Raw genomic sequence first — 19,177 nt, forward strand, 5'->3', positions numbered from 1 at the left:
ATATATATATATATATATATATATATATTAAACTGCTCGCTCACTTACACGCCAAGTCGAACACGACGCAGCAGACGGCGCCAAAGAGGCACCAGAGCTGAGCCCTTCCCTTGTTCGGCCGGGGCTTCATCGATGTCCTGAAACCTTCGGCCAGGTTGGTCACATCGAAAAGGTTGCGGAACTTCACCCAGGGCCCGTCCATGGCGTGCTCGGGCTTTACCAGGTCCTTGATGGCCACCAAAACCCACACGATGGACAAGCTGGCGATGACGAAGGACACGTACAGCACCATCCTCCAGCCAAAGTGACCGTACAGCTGGCCTCCGCTGAAACCCGCCAGCGGGGAGCACAGCGACATGGTGAAGTTTAGAGCGAAGAAGCGCGCCCTCCTGCTTTCCGATCCGGTGGTCAGGGTGGCCTCACTGTAGATGGCCGTGAAGACGACGATGAAGCCGCCGCTCAAACCGTCCGGGATGGACGACAGGATGTTCACGTAGAGAGGCATCCACATGTAGTACACGGTCATCATGGTCAGCGCCGTGCTCAGCAGGAAGCCCGTCATGGCACTGAGCAGCGGCGTCCGGTAGCCGTACTTGTCGCACCAGGGTCCGACGAAGATGGCGATGATGGCGCCCGGCGCGAGCGAGACGACGGTGCGCATCATGCTGGTCATGCTCGCGGCCTTCTCGGCCTCGTTCTTGATGTGCTCGTGGTCGTCCAGGTGCGAGCAGATGCTCTCGTTGTAGTGCATCCGGTTGAGGCAGGCCTTCTGGAGGAGCAGGTCCTGAAACGTGCACGTCCGGGAACATGCACGAGCGAACTTGGTCAGAGCGGTGTTCAGAACAGAAAAAAAAAAGAATTTCTACAAGAGCGCGAAGTTGGGCCAGTTGAGCGAACATGATACGGGGAAGCGGCTCTACAGCAGGACCACACGCAAATGAACAACGCCGAAGAGCGGCTGCTGTCGAAAACGTCCCGGTCCAGTTTACCACCCTACATGACTTGAAAGGATCGAAAAATGTTAGACAAGACAATGCCATTCAAAACAATCACGAGCGCTAGACGTGCCTATGTAGTCTGTCACTCAAGTCTCTTGCCTTCATATATACGCTGGCCACCGCGGTGGCTTAGTGGCTATGGAGTTGTGCCGCCTAAGCACGAGGTCCCGGGTTGAATTGCCGACCACGGCGGCAGCGTTGCGATGAGGCCGAAACGCAAGAACGCTCGTGTTCTACCATTTAAGGGCACCTTGAAGAACCCCAGGTGGTCAACATTAATCCAGGAGTCTCCCACTGCGGGGCACCTAATAATCAGATCATGGTTGTGGCAAGTAATAACCCAGAATTCAGATTTTTTTTTTTTTTTTCAGGTATACTGCGGAAAGAGTGAGAAAGCACAGATGAAAGGCAGGGAGCTGGGCTAAACAGGACTGAGCCAGGTTAGCTGCCCTGCATTTGGGGAAAGGGGACGGAAAAATTAAGATAAAGAGAGAAATTTAAGTCCCCTCGTGTGGCTTTCTAGGCTCACGATAAAAGTACGCTGGCGTTGTTCGAAGATGTCACACTACTATGAAAATCTCCCCATGCTCGGCAGAATCAAACCGTACCGATAGTACGCAATATGTATCAAACTGCGTAAGTATCTCCACCTCCACAATTACATCCGATGCCCCACTCCGTTAACATCAGCCAGCATGGTATGTGTATGTCGCAGTTACGAACCAACTGGAGCTGATACTCTGATCCGAAACCAACGTACCTTCGCAATCCTCCAACGAGATCGCCTGAACGCTTCGCCGCCGGAAAAACTCTCATCGCAGCAACTGGTACAAACCGTAACGCACCATGGCCATCACTTGTACTGCGCTGCCGGGCACTTGGTACCACTTTTCAGTGCGCACTGATCGTTCAAGCTTGCATGAGTTGGTGAATACATGACACAACTTCTTTATCGAAGTTATTTTTCCCCGTCGCACAGTAGTCCGGTTGATTGACAGGATGCATATCGCTCCAGCGAGGGAATGCATAGATCGTTACGTCGCTCAAAAGTCCCAAGTTATCCCCGAAAGTCATGGATCGAGGATGCGGCGGCTGCCTTCCACGTGGCCTATTACCTGCGCAACTTGGGAAAGTCGGCAGGTGACAGCAGAGTGCATATACTATACGTCAAGTTTCATTTACTGATTCATCGAAGTTCAGTGAGACGAATCAAGTGGTTAGTAAATGTAGACAAAGGACTAAAGAGGACGTGGACACACAACTGTCCGCGTTGGTTAAACGCATCAAACATCCCATTATGTTGAACCAGCTCGCTCAACTGGCAAGTTTGAAACAAATTTATTTATTCAGTTCGTTCATTCATTTACCTTTCATCTGCTAGAAGATGGTTGAAGTTACAAAATCGATGAAAAAGGAAAAGTACCGAAAAAGTTTCCTCGTTTTCTGATCACTGTGCCCAGTAATTTTCTTTTTCTATTTATTTATTTATTTATTTTATCCTGAAACGGACATACACATAGGGTAGTGAGTACAGAAATATATGCAAACCAAAACGCGACAAAAATAACATCAAATGAGCACACATGTACAGCCGCCGTCATACTTAGCCCGAACACTCTTTAAGGGTCCTTTTGATTCTACATGCGGGGTGAGCTAGTGACTTCAGGATGAGTTGCTTTGAATTTCCTTGCTTAATGCGCATACTTTCCAAAACACTTAACGTTTGCCCCTTACAAACGTTGTTCGTCCAAGGTACAACGTTTGAAATGTGTTTTCTTTGTTCGTGTTCAGTCTGATGGCGGCTGTAATTATAGGCATGGGAACGCAACTCTCAAAGCGCGCACACAGCTCAGAGAATTCAAATGCGATGCCAAGTGCGATCTACAAACGAGAAAAAGAAACGTGATAGCATTATTCTTTCGTTCTTTCCAATTACTCGACGCTGCACTAGTCAAGTACGTTCGCGCTAGGGGCGACGCAATCTTGTGAGCACGCGACGCCTCGTTACTTATGAATACATTGTTGCGCCAAAAAAAAGAAGGAAAATAAGGACTTGGGAGGGAGAGTACAAAACGACAGATTGAGCGCCGATGACGCAAATGGTCGATGTAGCTTGACGTAGACATGGTAGAAAAGGGGCCCACCGTACTAGAAATGTAGTTGAGTAGAACTTGATGCGGGGCGAGTTGGTTGGGATCTAATGAATACACTATTGCGCAAAAAAGAAAACAAACAGGAAAATAAAGGCTTGGGAGGGAGAGTACGAAACGACAGATTGAGCGCCGATCCTGCACCTCTCTCATCCTGCGCCCCTCCTCCTACACGCTCTTGCGCAGTTAGTGAATTGCGTGCGTACCTGGATGGGAGTCATGGTCATGAACCTCGAGACGATGAACAACGCGAGAAAGATCTCCAGCCTGACCAGCAGCACGGCGTCCAGTACCCGGCGCCATACGGTGGGCCGGACGACGCCGACGTCTTCGACCCGCGCGGTCGCCAGGATGCCCGAGTCCGTGCTCGCCTCCATGAGGGATCCGGACTGCAGGCTGTCGCCCGCGGAGCGCGGGTAGTCGTCGGCCCCACGATCGTCGTAGGGCGCATACCTGGCTCCGCCGCCGCTCGCGTGCTGGCTCATTTCTAGCGTTGGGGTGAAGACGACTCTCTCACGGCCTTCGACCTGCATGTAGGGCGATAGAGGGTGAACGTACGAAAACAAACAAACAAACAAACAAACAAACAAACAAACGAACGAACGAACGAACGAACGAACGAACGAACGAACGAACGAACGAACGAACGAACGAACGAACGAACGAACGAACGAGCTTGCGGCCGACCGACCGACCGACGGACAAATTTGCATTTGCATTGAATTTGTAAATAATTTGTATTTATACGTTCGTAAATTTACTTACCATCAGGATGTACATACGTGTGCATTTTTCGAAGGAGAGGGCAATTAATGCAATAAATATATACATGAGCAATAAACATAGGGCAACGTAGGGCACAAGGCATCAAAGAATAATGGAGGAAAACTCATTATAAACATAAAACATCCAAACAGCAACCTGGTATTGCGCAAGAACTAAGACATTAATAACTTCGTTACTACGTTTTTGAGGAGGCCATGGTCCGATACACTGGTGCAGGAAAAAGGCCGGTTGTTCTAATCGGAACTTGTTCTTTATGAAAAATGAACGACACGATAACTTTGTTATGGGAGGCCCCCTATATATACGACATATAACATTACAAGCCAATATAAATGGTGATGGCTGGATAGAGAGAGATCATATAGTAGTAGGGTCAAACATATTGTGTACGAGGATATGCGAGAGATCACTTCCTATGCGTTCAGCAGTTCTTGTTCCGGAGCTCCTTCAATTTGCGTAACGCTGGCTGTTCTACCGTAGTTATTTACGATGAAATGGGCTTATTAATAGTATAAACGAGTTAATAGCATAAGGAGGGTAGAAGGTCCATCAAACCGCAATATAAGATGTGGGTGCCATTCGCAGCCGTTCCATCAAGCCCATCTCGCAAATGTGATCTCACAGGGACCGAAGAGCGTGCAGGGTGACATGAAAGTGATTTCCATCACAAGAATTGTGCGAACAAAACGAAACATACGCGAACACGCGTTAATACTGCGAAACATCGGATACAGTTAACGCTGATATAACGCTTTATCGGATATAACGAACCAAATCTAAGATGTTTCTCCACGATATTAGTATGTAACGATTATGTACTTATAACGAATATCGGACATGCCGGATGATATTTCCCGAAATTCCCGAAATTTATGTGTACCATGGATGCCGCCCGCCGTAACTGCAATGACGCTTCTTCTAAGAATGCAGCGCCACCTTACACTGATCACACTTTAGATGAGAAGACCGAAAATGCCATATATATATATATATATATATATATATATATATATATATATATATATATATATATATATATATATATATATATAGGTAAAGAGGAATTCTTCAGGCTACCTTTCAAACGTAAAGGAGTTGAGCGGTGCTACAAGGTAAACAGAACAAGTATTTAATTTCAACAGTTTCGATCGGTGGAGCGATCTTCATCAGGGTTTACAAAAAAATGGCAGTTCGGCCCTGCTAGTGAAGACACCAGACCTCAGATACATTCTCAGATACATCAAACCGAGAGGGACAGTTGTGACAGTGATTGACTTTCTCTCGGCGCTTTGGCAGATTTACAGTTGCCTTTGGCAAGTGTGCAGGGCAAGAAGAAGGCGGAGTCCCATGTATGTAGAGCAAGGAGGTCAGAAAAAGAAAAAAAAAGCACACAGGAGAAGGGAGACATAAGTCGGAGAGTGAAGGGGGCGGGAAGTAGCGGCAGCTAGGTTCCCGTTGACACGAGGCAAGGAGGGAGAAAACGGTCGCTGCGCAGCACCAGTGCGCATGCTGCCCGTTGCAGTATATATTTCCACCACGTGGCAGCACGTGGCAAACGTCTGTGCACGCGAAACCACCTACAGCCCGCAGGCGCCAAGTTAAGATGACTGGCTTGACAACAGCCGGGTTTGATTGACAGCCTCCGAACAGCCGTCTTCGTTGAATACGGTTCAACGTGCACTTAGCCAGGCGCCCCAGCGGGGAAGGCGCCAGCGGCCCATAGCTCACGGGAGCGCCTGCCACTAATCCGTGAGTCAACACGGCGTCCATCGCATCTTATCGCCTCGCCCGCGGCACAGAAAGCGTGCACACCCACGCAAATACGAAAACAAAAGGAACGACCTCCGTTTCGGCGACTCCGTGGTTAGCGTCGCAGGTCAGGTGCAAGTGCGGGGCACTCAAGACCGCGGCGAAAACGCCCGACAGTGCGGTGGGCATAGAGTTTCTCACTGTATTTCCTAGAGAGAAATCTGGCGCTGGTGCGCGTGCATGGGGAATGCCGGTATATTGTGACTTCGGAATTGGCGTCGTTCTCGGAGAGCCAGGACACCTTGAAGACGCGCCTGGCAAGCACCGTTCCGTCTGTCACAATGATTCATTTTCTACTGAAACAGCACGTAAAAAGCTGTTTTAGCTTTATTATTACACAAAAACATGTTTTGTTTAAATATGAGAACTTGTTGTTGCATGTACAATTATATGATACGTAAAAAGTATCAGCGGGCCGCTAAAGTTGGAGGACAGACGACAAGTTTCGCGCACGCTTTGAAACAGTTGGTCGTCTGTTCTTGCTTTTCTTCGCTTGGTCATGCATCGTGGGTGAGTAAAGATGTAATATGCGTGAATGGAAACATTTTATGAAGATTTTACTTTGAGAACGCGTTATTTGCGTAGCCATATCCATGTTTTAGACGAAGCCTCTTACAACACCAGCCAACGCGAGCCTCGCAGACACATATACCGTCATTCCCATGACGGCACGGTGCCCCCTTAAGAAACTCCCATAGACGGTAGCGCCAGATTACCCTCTAGGTGTTATAGTGAGAAACTCTATGGAAACTCCCATAGACGGTGGCGCCAGATTTCCTCTAGGTGTTATAGTGAGAAACTCTATGGTGGTGGAAGAACGCAATATTCGTAAGTTCCCGCGGACATGGAGATGTCGCGAGACCACGGCTAAGCCCGGTGAGGCAACCGGCTCGCCTCACGAAGTTTTCGGGCAGAGCCGCACCGACATACACGCAGGCACGGAACAAAGCGAACTTACAAAGCGCTTAAACCTGGCGGAATACCCTACCGAGAAGTTTCAGCATGCGTCACAATATATATCCGGATATTTGCAGCAATACTCACGCAGCTATACAGGGTGCCCCAGCTAACTTTAAATATGCTCTTTTGTAAGCACTTCGCATTCTTGCATAATCTTGTTACATATACGATGCGTAATTTCATATGGAATCTTATACAGGGTGTCCCAGCTAACTTAGCCAGACCTTAAAAATATGCAAATGCCAGGCAGCTGGACAGAATAAAGGTAAGGTCATTTACCGTCGTTTGGAGATACTCACATTATCTTTTTTTTCATTCCACCTAGTTAGATCAGGAGTCTTAATTAATTAACCAACTTGTCAAGTATTATAGTTAGATGAAAAGTGCCAATGAGAGAATTGTAGAGCAACATGAAAAACTCCCGATACAGCTTTCTGTTGCTCAATACGTGCTACATAAAAGTGTTTTTCCGAGCGTGAATGAAGCCCGCCAATGCACGCAAGATTGCAGTGCGACTGCCCGCTCGAGGTACTATTGCGTGTATTCGCGGGCTTCTTTTATGTAGAACGTATTGGGGAACAGAAAGCTGTATCGGGAGTGTTTCATGTCGCTCTACAATTTTCTAATTGACGCTTTTCTTCAGATTATAATGTTTGAGAACTAATTAATTAATTAAGACTAATTCTCTAATATATATATATATATATATATATATATATATATATATATATATATATATATATATATATATATATATATATATATATATATACTGAACCTATATAGTGACGCAATTATCGAAAAACAGCTCCGCCGTCCAGGCCTAGTTAATTTAACTACTCGTACTGGGAGATGTTTGCGACGCTTTCTATGAGTCCAAGCATTATATTATAACTTATTTCGCTAGCTTTTGGGCACGCTCGCCGCACCTGGTTGCGGGAAATGCAACTCGGCCGTGTGACGTAGTTTCGCGTGCACTGAATCTTGCCGGGACAAGTTTTGCCGCTTTCTCTGACCCCAGACACTATTGTAAATAATTTCGCAACTTTATGGGGTACTTTTCAAGCACAGTGGCCGCGCTCGGCGCAGTAGCGCAGTTAGCGAAAAGCAGCTCGGCTGTGTGCCGCAGTTCGTTTCGGGTGTACTGAATCTTACTGGGAGAAGTTCGTGACGCATTCTCTGACCCCAACAATTACTGTAATTCGTAACTCTTTGGGATACCTTTGAGGCATACTCGCCGCGCCTGGGGTTGTGAAGCTGTTAGCAAAAAAGCAAGCCGGCCGTGGTGAATTAGTTTTGCATGTACTGAATTTTAGTGGGACAAGTTTGTGACGCTTTTCATGGCCCTGCAACAACATATACCTTATTTAGGTACTTGTCACGCTTGTCAAAAACGTGACAAGCGATTGCCGACAGTGATAACACGGGAGTGTGTTGCTTGCGCCGGCAGGACGCGTAAAAGATAACGCTGAGGTGCTCAAGAACTTGACATTTGTCTTCTGAGCGACTGAAAACAGCCGACTCACGAATCTGTCTTGAGTGCCACTATAGAAGGCACTCTGCGAGCGTGTCACCGTCACTTGACTGCTACATGAAAGTGCGCTTCAGGTTGAAGTACACTCGACCCCAAGTACTAGAATTTCCTAATATAGTCATCTCAATAAGTCATCTGGCGCTCCCGTGAGATGCTTACAAAAGTTACACTCGACCCCAAGTACTAGAATTTCCTAATATAGTCATCTCAATAAGTCATCTGGCGCTCCCGTGAGATGCTTACAAAAGTTACACTCGACCCCAAGTACTAGAATTTCCTAATATAGTCATCTCAATAAGTCATCTGGCGCTCCCGTGAGATGCTTACAAAAGTTACACTCGACCCCAAGTACTAGAATTTCCTAATATAGTCATCTCAATAAGTCATCTGGCGCTCCCGTGAGATGCTTACAAAAGTTACACTCGACCCCAAGTACTAGAATTTCCTAATATAGTCATCTCAATAAGTCATCTGGCGCTCCCGTGAGATGCTTACAAAAGTTACACTCGACCCCAAGTACTAGAATTTCCTAATATAGTCATCTCAATAAGTCATCTGGCGCTCCCGTGAGATGCTTACAAAAGTTACACTCGACCCCAAGTACTAGAATTTCCTAATATAGTCATCTCAATAAGTCATCTGGCGCTCCCGTGAGCTGCTTACAAAAGTTACACTCGACCCCAAGTACTAGAATTTCCTAATATAGTCATCTCAATAAGTCATCTGGCGCTCCCGTGAGATGCTTACAAAAGTTACACTCGACCCCAAGTACTAGAATTTCCTAATATAGTCATCTCAATAAGTCATCTGGCGCTCCCGTGAGATGCTTACAAAAGTTACACTCGACCCCAAGTACTAGAATTTCCTAATATAGTCATCTCAATAAGTCATCTGGCGCTCCCGTGAGATGCTTACAAAAGTTACACTCGACCCCAAGTACTAGAATTTCCTAATGTAGTCATCTCAATAAGTCATCTGGCGCTCCCGTGAGATGCTTACAAAAGTTACACTCGACCCCAAGTACTAGAATTTCCTAATATAGTCATCTCAATAAGTCATCTGGCGCTCCCGTGAGATGCTTACAAAAGTTTCGTCCATACAGAACGTTTGTAGAAGACTTTGCATGATGCATATAGATAGTCTACAGACTTACGGCGTTACCTTTTTTGATCGACTAGTGTATATCGACTTTCTGCCAACAGTCCTTACAGCAGACGAAAGAACAAGTTTACAAGAAAGCAAAGCGGTATACAAGAAGTTTATATAATTATAGATTCTACGAATTCATATTCATGTTGATATACTCCAATTCATATTCATGAAAAGAATTTCGATGCCCCTACTAACAGCAGTTATGTTGAGTCTATTGGCTGCGCCTATCTGTCTGCCTGCCTGCCTGTCCGTCTCAATCCAAATCAGATTTATCACCAATTCAGTTAGTGCAGGATAGCCCACGTTTAGGGAAAATACCTAATTATTATTCAACACGGTATACCTTCAAGGTTAGTTACATTGTATGGAAATGATGCACGGCGTAGACGCTTACTGATGAAAGCCAAGTCAGCCAAGTCTGCATGCTTCCACTTCAAGTTAAGCTGTTATGAATCCTTGAACACTAAAGTACTTCCCGTAAATGTCAACGAACCTGTATATCTTGAATGTCTCTCTAATAAACGATTCTCTCCTCATTTCTATCTCTTAAAAGTTTATGAATAGAAGCCTGTCAGTCTCTGTCTGTCTTGCTCTGCGCACGTGCTTAGGGACACAAAGCTCAAAGCGCCACATTGAACAGCGACTGCTGCGCTGAATTGTATTAAACTTGGCCAAGGTTGTGCGACAGCGACAAGGGTGCGACGGCGGACACGACGGCGTCGCCGACACAAGCTTTCTCTCGTGGCCGACACGAGGGGACACGATTATTAATAAACGCGACGCTGATACCTGTCGCGGATGCTACGAAGTGCGCTTGAAGTACACTTCCCGAGCTGTCTCAGTGAAGTACATCGAAACATGAATAAAATACGAGCATAACGCGCACCGCGAGCTCACCCTAACTCGGCGAGGGAATCGAGCGATGAACTCACCGCGTCCTTGTTCAGTGCAGGCGCGTCCCACTCTGAGTCTCCTCTCTGCATAGCCCGTCGGCGGCTATACTTCGGAACGTTCAAAGGCCACTTCCTGTGACGCCGCGGAAACTGGCAGCCTCAGATAGGCCCGGGCCCGCCGCACCGAAATCAGAATTTCTTTCCGCCCCGTTTTACGACCGCCCGAAAGACAAACCTTCGCGCCGCGCGTGAGCGCACTCCGCAGTATTCTCCCTGCTCTTCGGGCGCCGTCGCAGGGCAATAAACACGACAGACGCAAGTAGCAAACAACGTGTGCCGGAGAAACTAATCGGTACACACGCAGCCAAAAGCCTCGGAAATGAGGGGAAGGGGGGGGGGGGGGGGGGACGTCGAACTACAGATGGAGCTGGCGAAGATATCGACAGCGGTCCGCGCGTCCTCGCTGATTGCAGCGTCCGCGGCCGTTAGCGCGAAAGCGCCGATACGTAGGTGGGCGCTGCAACGGAGAAGCGCGTGGCTGTTGTCGGCAAGCTCGGCAAGCTGAATCGCATGGCCCTCGCTGCACCTTTCGCAACTACATATACTCCCTCTCTCTCTCCCTACCTCTCTTCCCACCCTTTACGCGTTTGCTTGGACGCATCTGACCGTGGCCTCAAGAGACGCTTCAGTTAACGAATTCTAGTCGACGATCTCTGAGGTAAGTGTTCGCCGCCAAAGGTACCACGCGCCTGAAGGCCAGCAGGGGGTGAAACACGCTGGACAAAGCGGTAGATTGGATGCTTTTACTCCATCAAGTACAGGGCGCACCCATGTACTGAGCAGCTCGTACGCCGCGGCAAACGCTACACCGTACTCGTAGTGACGAACGTCACCGGTCGACAGCTTCCCTCCCCCTCCCCAGCCCCAACCTCCCCCCCCCCCCCCCCGCCCCGAGCGATGGCAGACATTGTTGTCCAGCCCCGACCTACCGACCCAGCTCGCGCTGGCGGCTAGGGGCCAGGAACTACTGGACGCATATGGGACCTGAGAAGAAGGTTCCACCCCGTCTGGTGCCAGCGCGCACCAACCTTTACTAAGGGCTCAATATAAAAGTTGATTCTCTCTCTCTCTCTCTCGACAGCTCGCTATAACAAGCTTCAGCATGAGACGGAACACGTCCCTCCGATTACTATAAAGACGTCTATACGTTAACGCAACTAAGCCACTCGACGAGTATGCTTAGATCGTGGGAAGAAACTTATCGCACGTTGAATAGTTTTTTTTTTTTTTAACCCACACCCAATACCCTTCCGGAACAAACAGAGTGTAGATATTTCGAAGATTGGGAGCACACGTATGTTTCACATTATTTGCGGCTCTCTGTTGACCTTGGCTTCGATCTGTCACTTTCTCTTCCGTAGTTTCACAGTTGCTGACTTTATTGAATCTCACGCAAGATACACTGTAAAATATCTTACGCCTTTAAAAGCGAATAATGGCGTAAATGTTTTTGTAACTCATACCCTTACACCCACTGGGTGTAAGTGTTGTACTTATAGACCGAATTACACCCTTATTCACTTTTAAGGGTGTAAATTATTTCACAGTGTAAGGTTCTTTTGCCGCTCGAAAACGTTATATGCACGTTTTCCCTGTGACAGGGAGAACTAAATGTTGCAGCTAGTTTAAATTTGAAAGAACATAAGGAGCACATTAAATGTTATGTGCGGGCAAAGACTCAGTCAAATTAAGGGCCAAATGAAAATTGCTAAACATATCTGTTTTATGCCTTTTCAGGGGGCGTTATATGAAACGCGTAAGAAAGTTTTCCCGGTCTCCTGCAGGGTGAAAAAAAGAAAAAAGGTGGCGCTAACTTAAGATTGGTAGAGAAAGGGAAGAAACCTTCTCGGCGGTGTGCGAAGTCGAAATTATGTGTTAGTTAGGGGCTTTGGAAATAATTATTATGTACTGGTTTTTTTTTTCTATGAGTTGAACGTTATACATGCTTCGTTTGCCCAATGTTATGGGAGACCTAAAGATGGCACCGAGATTAAGCTTGGATGGAGATGGGCGGTCATATTGCGGGTGATGCACGAAGAAAGTTCAAACTGTGTAAGTTGAATACAGGAAATTATACAAGCACTGCAGTTCATCAGAAGCGTGTTTTACGAACCGCGTAAACAGCCCGCTCGACAGCCTTAAAGAATTAAATTTGCCATGGATACTTATGCATTTGGAGGAAATAGGTTATGGGTGATGTGCTGGGGTAATTTCAAGAACGTCAGCTAATTACAATCGTCGCACAACATGATTTATCATGTGCTCGAAAGCATTGTCCAGCCGTTATACCGGTCGTCCCACGTAACTTGAGCGAAACATTAAAAACATGCCAATGTCGCGTAGCTGGACAGAACCACGGTAATGTCGTTTGCAATCGCTTGGGGATAGTCGGATTATTCTTTCGCATTCCGCCTAATTACGCAATTAGTCTTAATTAATTAACCAACTACTCAACTATTATAGTTAGATGAAAGGTGTCAAGGGGAAAATTGTAGAGCAACATGAAAATCTCCTGATCCAGCTTTCTGTTGCTCAATACGTGGTACATCAAAGTGTTTTATTTTTATTTATTTTTCCAAGCATGAAAGGGTCCCGCGGTTTTAGGCACTTGGCGTGTACTCCCGGGTTTCTGTCATCATTGCTTTAAAAAAAAAAAAGAACATGTAGCACGTATTGAGCAATACACATCTACCTACGCTCCCCCCGCACACACACACACACACACACACACACACACACACACACACACACACACACACACACACACACACACACACACACACACACACACAAACGCGCGCGCGCGCGCGCGCGCCAGAATCGTGATTCACAGTTGCGCTATCGTGACGTCACACTCACTTGCACCGGCGGCACAATGGAAACGACGAAGTCCCTGCGATGAGGCACTCGAGGGAAACTAACGGTACTTATGGTTCTGCTTGCCAAGAGAAAGAGACAGTAACATTAACAATAACATTAGATATAGCACACTGATATAGCCCTCATTTATCTCGTGAGAGCACGCTCAGGTGCATAGTGTAGAGAGGTGAGCTGTTTTTTGGCACACACACACTTTATATATATACAAGCGCTGTAACATCTGCCTTTTGAATATATACGCTGTCTAAACGAACGTTAAAAGAAAAAGTAATTCAGCGTTGCTTTTAACAAGACGAGACTCCCAGGCAACGTCAAAAGGCGCACAGCAAGAACTACTCTCCCCCCCCCCTTTTTCATCATCAATTACATCTATTATTTACCCACAGGTAATTGGTGGGGGCAGATGTCAGATGACATTGTATAACGAAAATGTGACATATAAGCAAACAACCAAACAATAAACCGTACAAAAAAATATACAAATTCAGAATTGAAACATTCCTGTGCTCGCACAATCCTTAAAAGCCCAAATTATATAGTACACTCCAGTTATGACTGAGTTTCTGGCAGGTACGTAGGTCGTTCTTTAGCACTGTGTCGAACCTGTCACTGGAAGTAGATACCGAGACTTCGGGCAGCATGATTTTAATTAGAAACGGTGAACGGATTCTTTTATTTAATTGACAGTCACTTTAGCATACGCCAAAGAGGGTGAAGGCGAAAGCCTGCACGTTCAAGACACCCTCATTAAATTACTTGACATTCTCATTCAAATGCGTCGTTACTACTACTTACTCTTTTGCTCCCACCAAAGGTCTTGGGTTCGGGTGCCTTCATTCACGCTACATTAATTAACTGTGCCTTAATTTATTAACTTCGCCTTAACACCAAGGGTCGTGGGTTCGACTCCCACAAGCTCGAGGGTTCTACTCCCACCGAACACTCTAAGAAAAGTTTACACCCTTTGGAGTGCCCCTTCTGCCACACAACAATAATCGTCATCTGCCTTGATGCGTTTCCTTTCTTGAAAACACCGCGCCCGCTAATTTCCTGTCGGGAATGATATCATGCGCTGATAACGCGCATGCCGTTCGTTACTGGAAAGTACCGGGCTCGCATCGTTAAAGAAAGCAAACGCATCAAGGCAGATGACGATTATTGTTGCGTGGCAGAAGGGGCACTCCAAAGGGTGTAAACTTTTCTTAGAGTGAAGGTCGTGGGTTCGAGTCCTGAATTAACTCTATCTTAATTAACCCTGTGGATGAAGACGTCGACGACTGGGCGAGCAGTGGCACGAGCGCGTCTCTGCACGAGGCGAGCTCACGTGACTTTCTGTACCGCACGACACGTTTTCAAGGCCACCGTCTTATGAGGCCTTTAAGGCCTTCGCCTGATGGGGTTTTCAAAGCCTTCGCCTGAGGAGGCCTTTAAGTTCTTCGCCTGATGAGGTCTTTAAAGCCTTCTCCTGATGAGGCCTTTAAGGCCTTCGCCTTAAATCTCAGGGCAACGAAACTAATATTTTTCTGGTATTGGTATTTCGCAGAGAGACCCTACATACGTGTCGGTTGTTTTAGGTAAGCGCGCCGGTTGATGTTTATACATTCGCGCACTGTTTGATTAAGTAGCATCGATTGTATCCTCAGTTTTCTTTCCTCACTTTTACATCACACTTTTTTTTTGTCACACCTTCTAGGGCGCTGACGCGGTTTTGCGACCAATAGGTGCGGTATTAGATACGATGTAGTTAGTGGCTTAGGACTAATATCGACGAACTGGGCGAGGACACTTTAATGCGTTTCGTTTTCCGAGGACACGACAGTATTTTTTGACCCCCATCGGAATGCCGCCGCAGTGCGCCCTGCAATTGAACCCTCGACATCGTGCCCACAGGCAGAACGCCACGGAGACTGCAGTAGGTGTAAACAAGGGCCCCGGAATGATTATGGTCAGCCGCGGCGCGGTTCCTCAACGATACCTTCCCTAAAGATAAACTACATCAGTATAGACTGACAAAGTATTCTTTGAAAAAAAAAATCGACGTTTGCTAATTTCGCGGTAAGAGGTGCATCTTTAGAAAATAAAATAAAGGAGATAGTTTCATCGTTTCCTTTTTTCACGTCAAAGCTCTAGCACCGGTACATCAATGCGGTGTCACGAATTCGCATTATTGCTTAATTACTAGCTCGGGCGACGTTAAAATGTATGCCTCTGTGGAAAGAGAAAGAAGTGCCGAGGACATTGCTTTCTTGTCGCATTTTGCCTATTGTTAAGGAATTTCGATCACATTCTCAGAAACACACTGTGTGTCAAAATTTTTGCTGGAAACGGGAGCTCAAAGCCAGACCCCATTATTTTTCTATAACCGCGTCTTTTAGCCCTTGCTTGGGACACAGCAAATCGGCGGCTATATATAATCTTTGTTCGGCAGGAAACGATTTTAAGGAGGGGCGGTGTTAGAGCTGGATTTTCGAGCACCCCTGCTGAAAATCCAGGTCTAACATTTCAGCAACATATGCGCCAGTTCAAACTGTATATTAAGCCACAAATTCATGCAGTAAAGCCGAACTTACAATATTTTGCGATGTCAGTCGAAATTTTTTTAAACGTTTTTCTTCCTTAAAACAAAAATTACCTTTTTAAGACTTTCTATGGAATTAGTTAGTGTCCTTCTCTATGATGGTCGCTATTTGCTAGATATTTATAAGGACCGTTACACTGTTTTACTGACGCGTAAAGAGGCCAAAATGCTCCGTTCTTTAGCGATTATAGCGAGGTTTTCCGGGCCTATTTCCATAAATTGAAACACAAGTAAAATTTTGGTAGATAATATGCTCTGTGGACATTCGTATGATAGAAAATATTATTTGCCGACATTCGTGCGAAAGCATTGTTCGGCTTTTGGATCCAGTCATTTTTTTTTAATAAAATTAAATTCCCGGATTTTACGTACCAAAACCACGATGCGATTATGAGGCACGTCGTAGTGGGGGGCCTACGGATTAATTTTGACCACCAGGAGATCTTTGAGGTGCACTCAATGCACGGCATACGGGCGTTTTTGCATTTCGCCTTCATCGAAATGCGGCCACCGCGGCCGGGATTCGATCCCGCGACCTCGTGCTAATTAGCAGCGCAAAGCCATCGCCTGCTTTTTTTTTTTTTTTCGTGCCAAAACCACTTTATGATTACGAGGCATGCCGTAGTGGAGGACTCCAGAAATTTCGACCACCTGGGGTTCTTTAACGTGCACCTAAATCTAAGTGCGCGGGTGTTTTCGTATTTCGCTCCCATCGAAATGCGGCCGCCGTGGCCTGGATTCGCTCCCGCGACCTCGTGCTCAGCAGCGCGACGCCATCGCCTGCTAAGCCACCACGGCGGCCGACGGATAATCATTTTTTTTTGTATATAGCCTCCGAAAAACGCTATATGATAGTTATATACTTAGGACGAAAGTACAGAAAGACAAATAATAAAATAGTGCTTAAGTTGTTTTTGATTAAAAGAGCCGTGCTTACCGACTGTAATAATGTAAATCAAGTGACAATAAAGGGAAGGCTCGACGTTTGGTAATTTTTTTTTTTCTTCCACGTGTATGGCGCCGTTTGAGAAAATTGATGTGATCCTCAAAGGCATAATTTTTTGCCACCGCTAATATTTTGGCAAAAGGTTCTTTTTTCCTGTCATACTAATTTTCTTTTTTTTAAATAATATCTAGATGGTTGGGACAGTCGGAGTGCAAGCACCCTGTTTTAGAAGAGTAACGGTGTCTTTCTGTATACAGGTTGTCAACCCCAGCGCAACGTACGGGCAACGGGGCCTTCGACTGTTTGCGACCGCCCTATTTTCAGACGTCGACCGAGCTGGCGTATATAGACAGTATACTCGGCGCACTGCAGAACGAGTGGACTCACGACCGTTGGAAGCCTACGTGCCGGGTCCGAAGGCCGCACATTGCCGACCGAATGGCTGTCCTGCTACGACCATGAGTCGGCGGCTCAACTTGCAAAACCCAAACAACTCGCAACGCACCGTTCTCGAGCGTGCTTCTCCTTGGATTCTCGTCTTCGGCATAGTGTTACTTTACAGGCTTCCTTTGGTAGAATACACAGTTCTGTGCAGCCTTCGGGGGCAGATCACGCCGCGCGCCATGGGAAAAGCGTTCGCCACCCGAATATCTGCTAGGAACATGTGGACACTTGTGCGGGCGTTTCATCGTCTCCGCGGGGGACGTCGTTTACGTTGCAATCTGCAACGTAAACGACGTTACAACGACGCAAAAGCTGCGTGTGTGTGGATGTGTGCGTGCGTGTGTGCGTGTATAAGAGAGAGAGAGAAAAGACAACTCGAAAACATTATGTGTACTTCCTAACGTGTGAATTGTCACTGTCAATTTTAATATCGTCAAGGCTACTTTCAGGTCTAACGAAAATTGATCACAAATATGCGAGCCAATGTGGTTATAGCGAGATCCAGTTAGTAACTATATAATGTAAAAATGTACACCTTATACAAGTTACCGCATACAGATTGTATTTGTGGCTCAGGTGACAATTCCTTCGGAACATTCCGTATATACTCCCCCCCTACCCACATACACACACACACACACACGCACACACGCACGCACACACACACGCACACGCACACGGACACACACACACACACACACACACACACACACACACACACACACACACACACACACACACACACACAACGTTGAGTAGCAGGTTTGGCTCCCACCGGTGGATTGTTGTATTCTCACCGACTTTCATATCCCTTTAGGTTATCAGTTCTACGCTTTAATTAAAAATCCAAATAACTTCCCCCAATGATTTGGCCCCTCAGTTCGTCTTCTTAAATTAAATTATGGAGCTTTACGTGCCAAAACCATGATCTGATTTTGAGGCATGCCTTACTGAGGGACTCCAGAATAATTAGGACCACATGGGATGCTCTAACCTGTACCTAAATTTAAGTACACGGGTGTTTTCGCCCCCATCGAAATGGGGCCAACGTGGCCGGGATTCGATCCCGCGACCTCGTGCTAAGCAGCCGAACATCATCGCTACTAAGCAACCACAGCGGGTGGAGTTGGCCTTCTTCTCGTATAGCTTATAATAAATATATCCCTATTTTCACATGACCTCTTTATCACATCAATAATGATCATAATGTGGACAGTGATTGTAGTAATGACGATCTTATTAGCAACAGGATTACTTGCTACATGAACAATATTATTACCAAAGCCTCACTTATTTCGCATGCTGACTGCAAACTTCATGTTTCTTTTTTGTTTGTTTTGTCGTTGCTGTTGTTTTCAACTTTACAAATTGCCAGAACACGATATCATCTAATTAAACCACATATCCAACTCTTTCTCTGTTTGTGTAGCGCCATGAGGCGGTCGTCCATCGAACGATTTAGCGACTCACCGTGGCCTCCAAGATCCAAGATTCAAAGCGGCGTGCCAATCACCAAGGCGATGCCGTACCCACGTGCCATCACACCTCCCTGCGTCGTCTGCTACCCCGCTTTGCTAGCGCCACAACAGCAGGGCATTTCACATCTCATATATTGTTGATTTGTTTTGTAACGAACAAAAACGAAAAGAAAAAAAGATTTTCCACCGTGCAATTTATTGTGTAGTGACACAGCGGAAGCTTAAGTCGCCAGACAAACACGCAAGACAATTGCGAATAAATGCTTATTGCAAAGCCCTACACTCAATGACGCGATTACTAATCCCTGATCAGACTGAACACGGATTCATGGCATCTATTTATCTATTCTTAGCCACTATTGCTTTGGTCTCTGCCAAGACCTTACGCATGCATACACGTACGCGAGTAAACATTAGGTAGTGCATGCCGTTCAGTAATGGGCAGATGATTATGCGGAAACGCAGAAGTTGGCAAACATCCCCAGCGCGGCAACGGAGAACGAAAATGA

The 19,177-nt window shown here is 46.4% G+C and overlaps 1 protein-coding gene across 2 annotated transcripts in view; it reads right to left on the reverse strand.

The window, feature by feature from the left end:
* Nucleotides 1–19,177, reverse strand: part of LOC126517530 (probable peptidoglycan muropeptide transporter SLC46) — a 31,806-nt gene that overhangs the window by 11,801 nt on the left and 828 nt on the right. Inside the window, exons 1-3 of one of the 2 annotated variants that reach the window (XM_050167271.3) lie at nucleotides 10,322–10,626; nucleotides 3,355–3,675; nucleotides 49–784 (exon numbers count right to left, since the gene is read on the reverse strand). In XM_050167271.3, the coding sequence (XP_050023228.1) occupies nucleotides 49–784; nucleotides 3,355–3,675; nucleotides 10,322–10,372 (1,108 nt within the window). In that variant the 5' untranslated portion in view covers nucleotides 10,373–10,626. Of the gene's footprint in view, nucleotides 1–48; nucleotides 785–3,354; nucleotides 3,676–10,321; nucleotides 10,627–19,177 lie in introns of those variants that run through there. The other variant, XM_072285292.1, reaches the window with a different exon arrangement.

The sequence above is a fragment of the Dermacentor andersoni genome, chromosome 11 (assembly GCF_023375885.2).
Source record: "Dermacentor andersoni chromosome 11, qqDerAnde1_hic_scaffold, whole genome shotgun sequence".
In the NCBI taxonomy this organism is placed as follows: Eukaryota; Metazoa; Arthropoda; class Arachnida; order Ixodida; family Ixodidae; genus Dermacentor; species Dermacentor andersoni.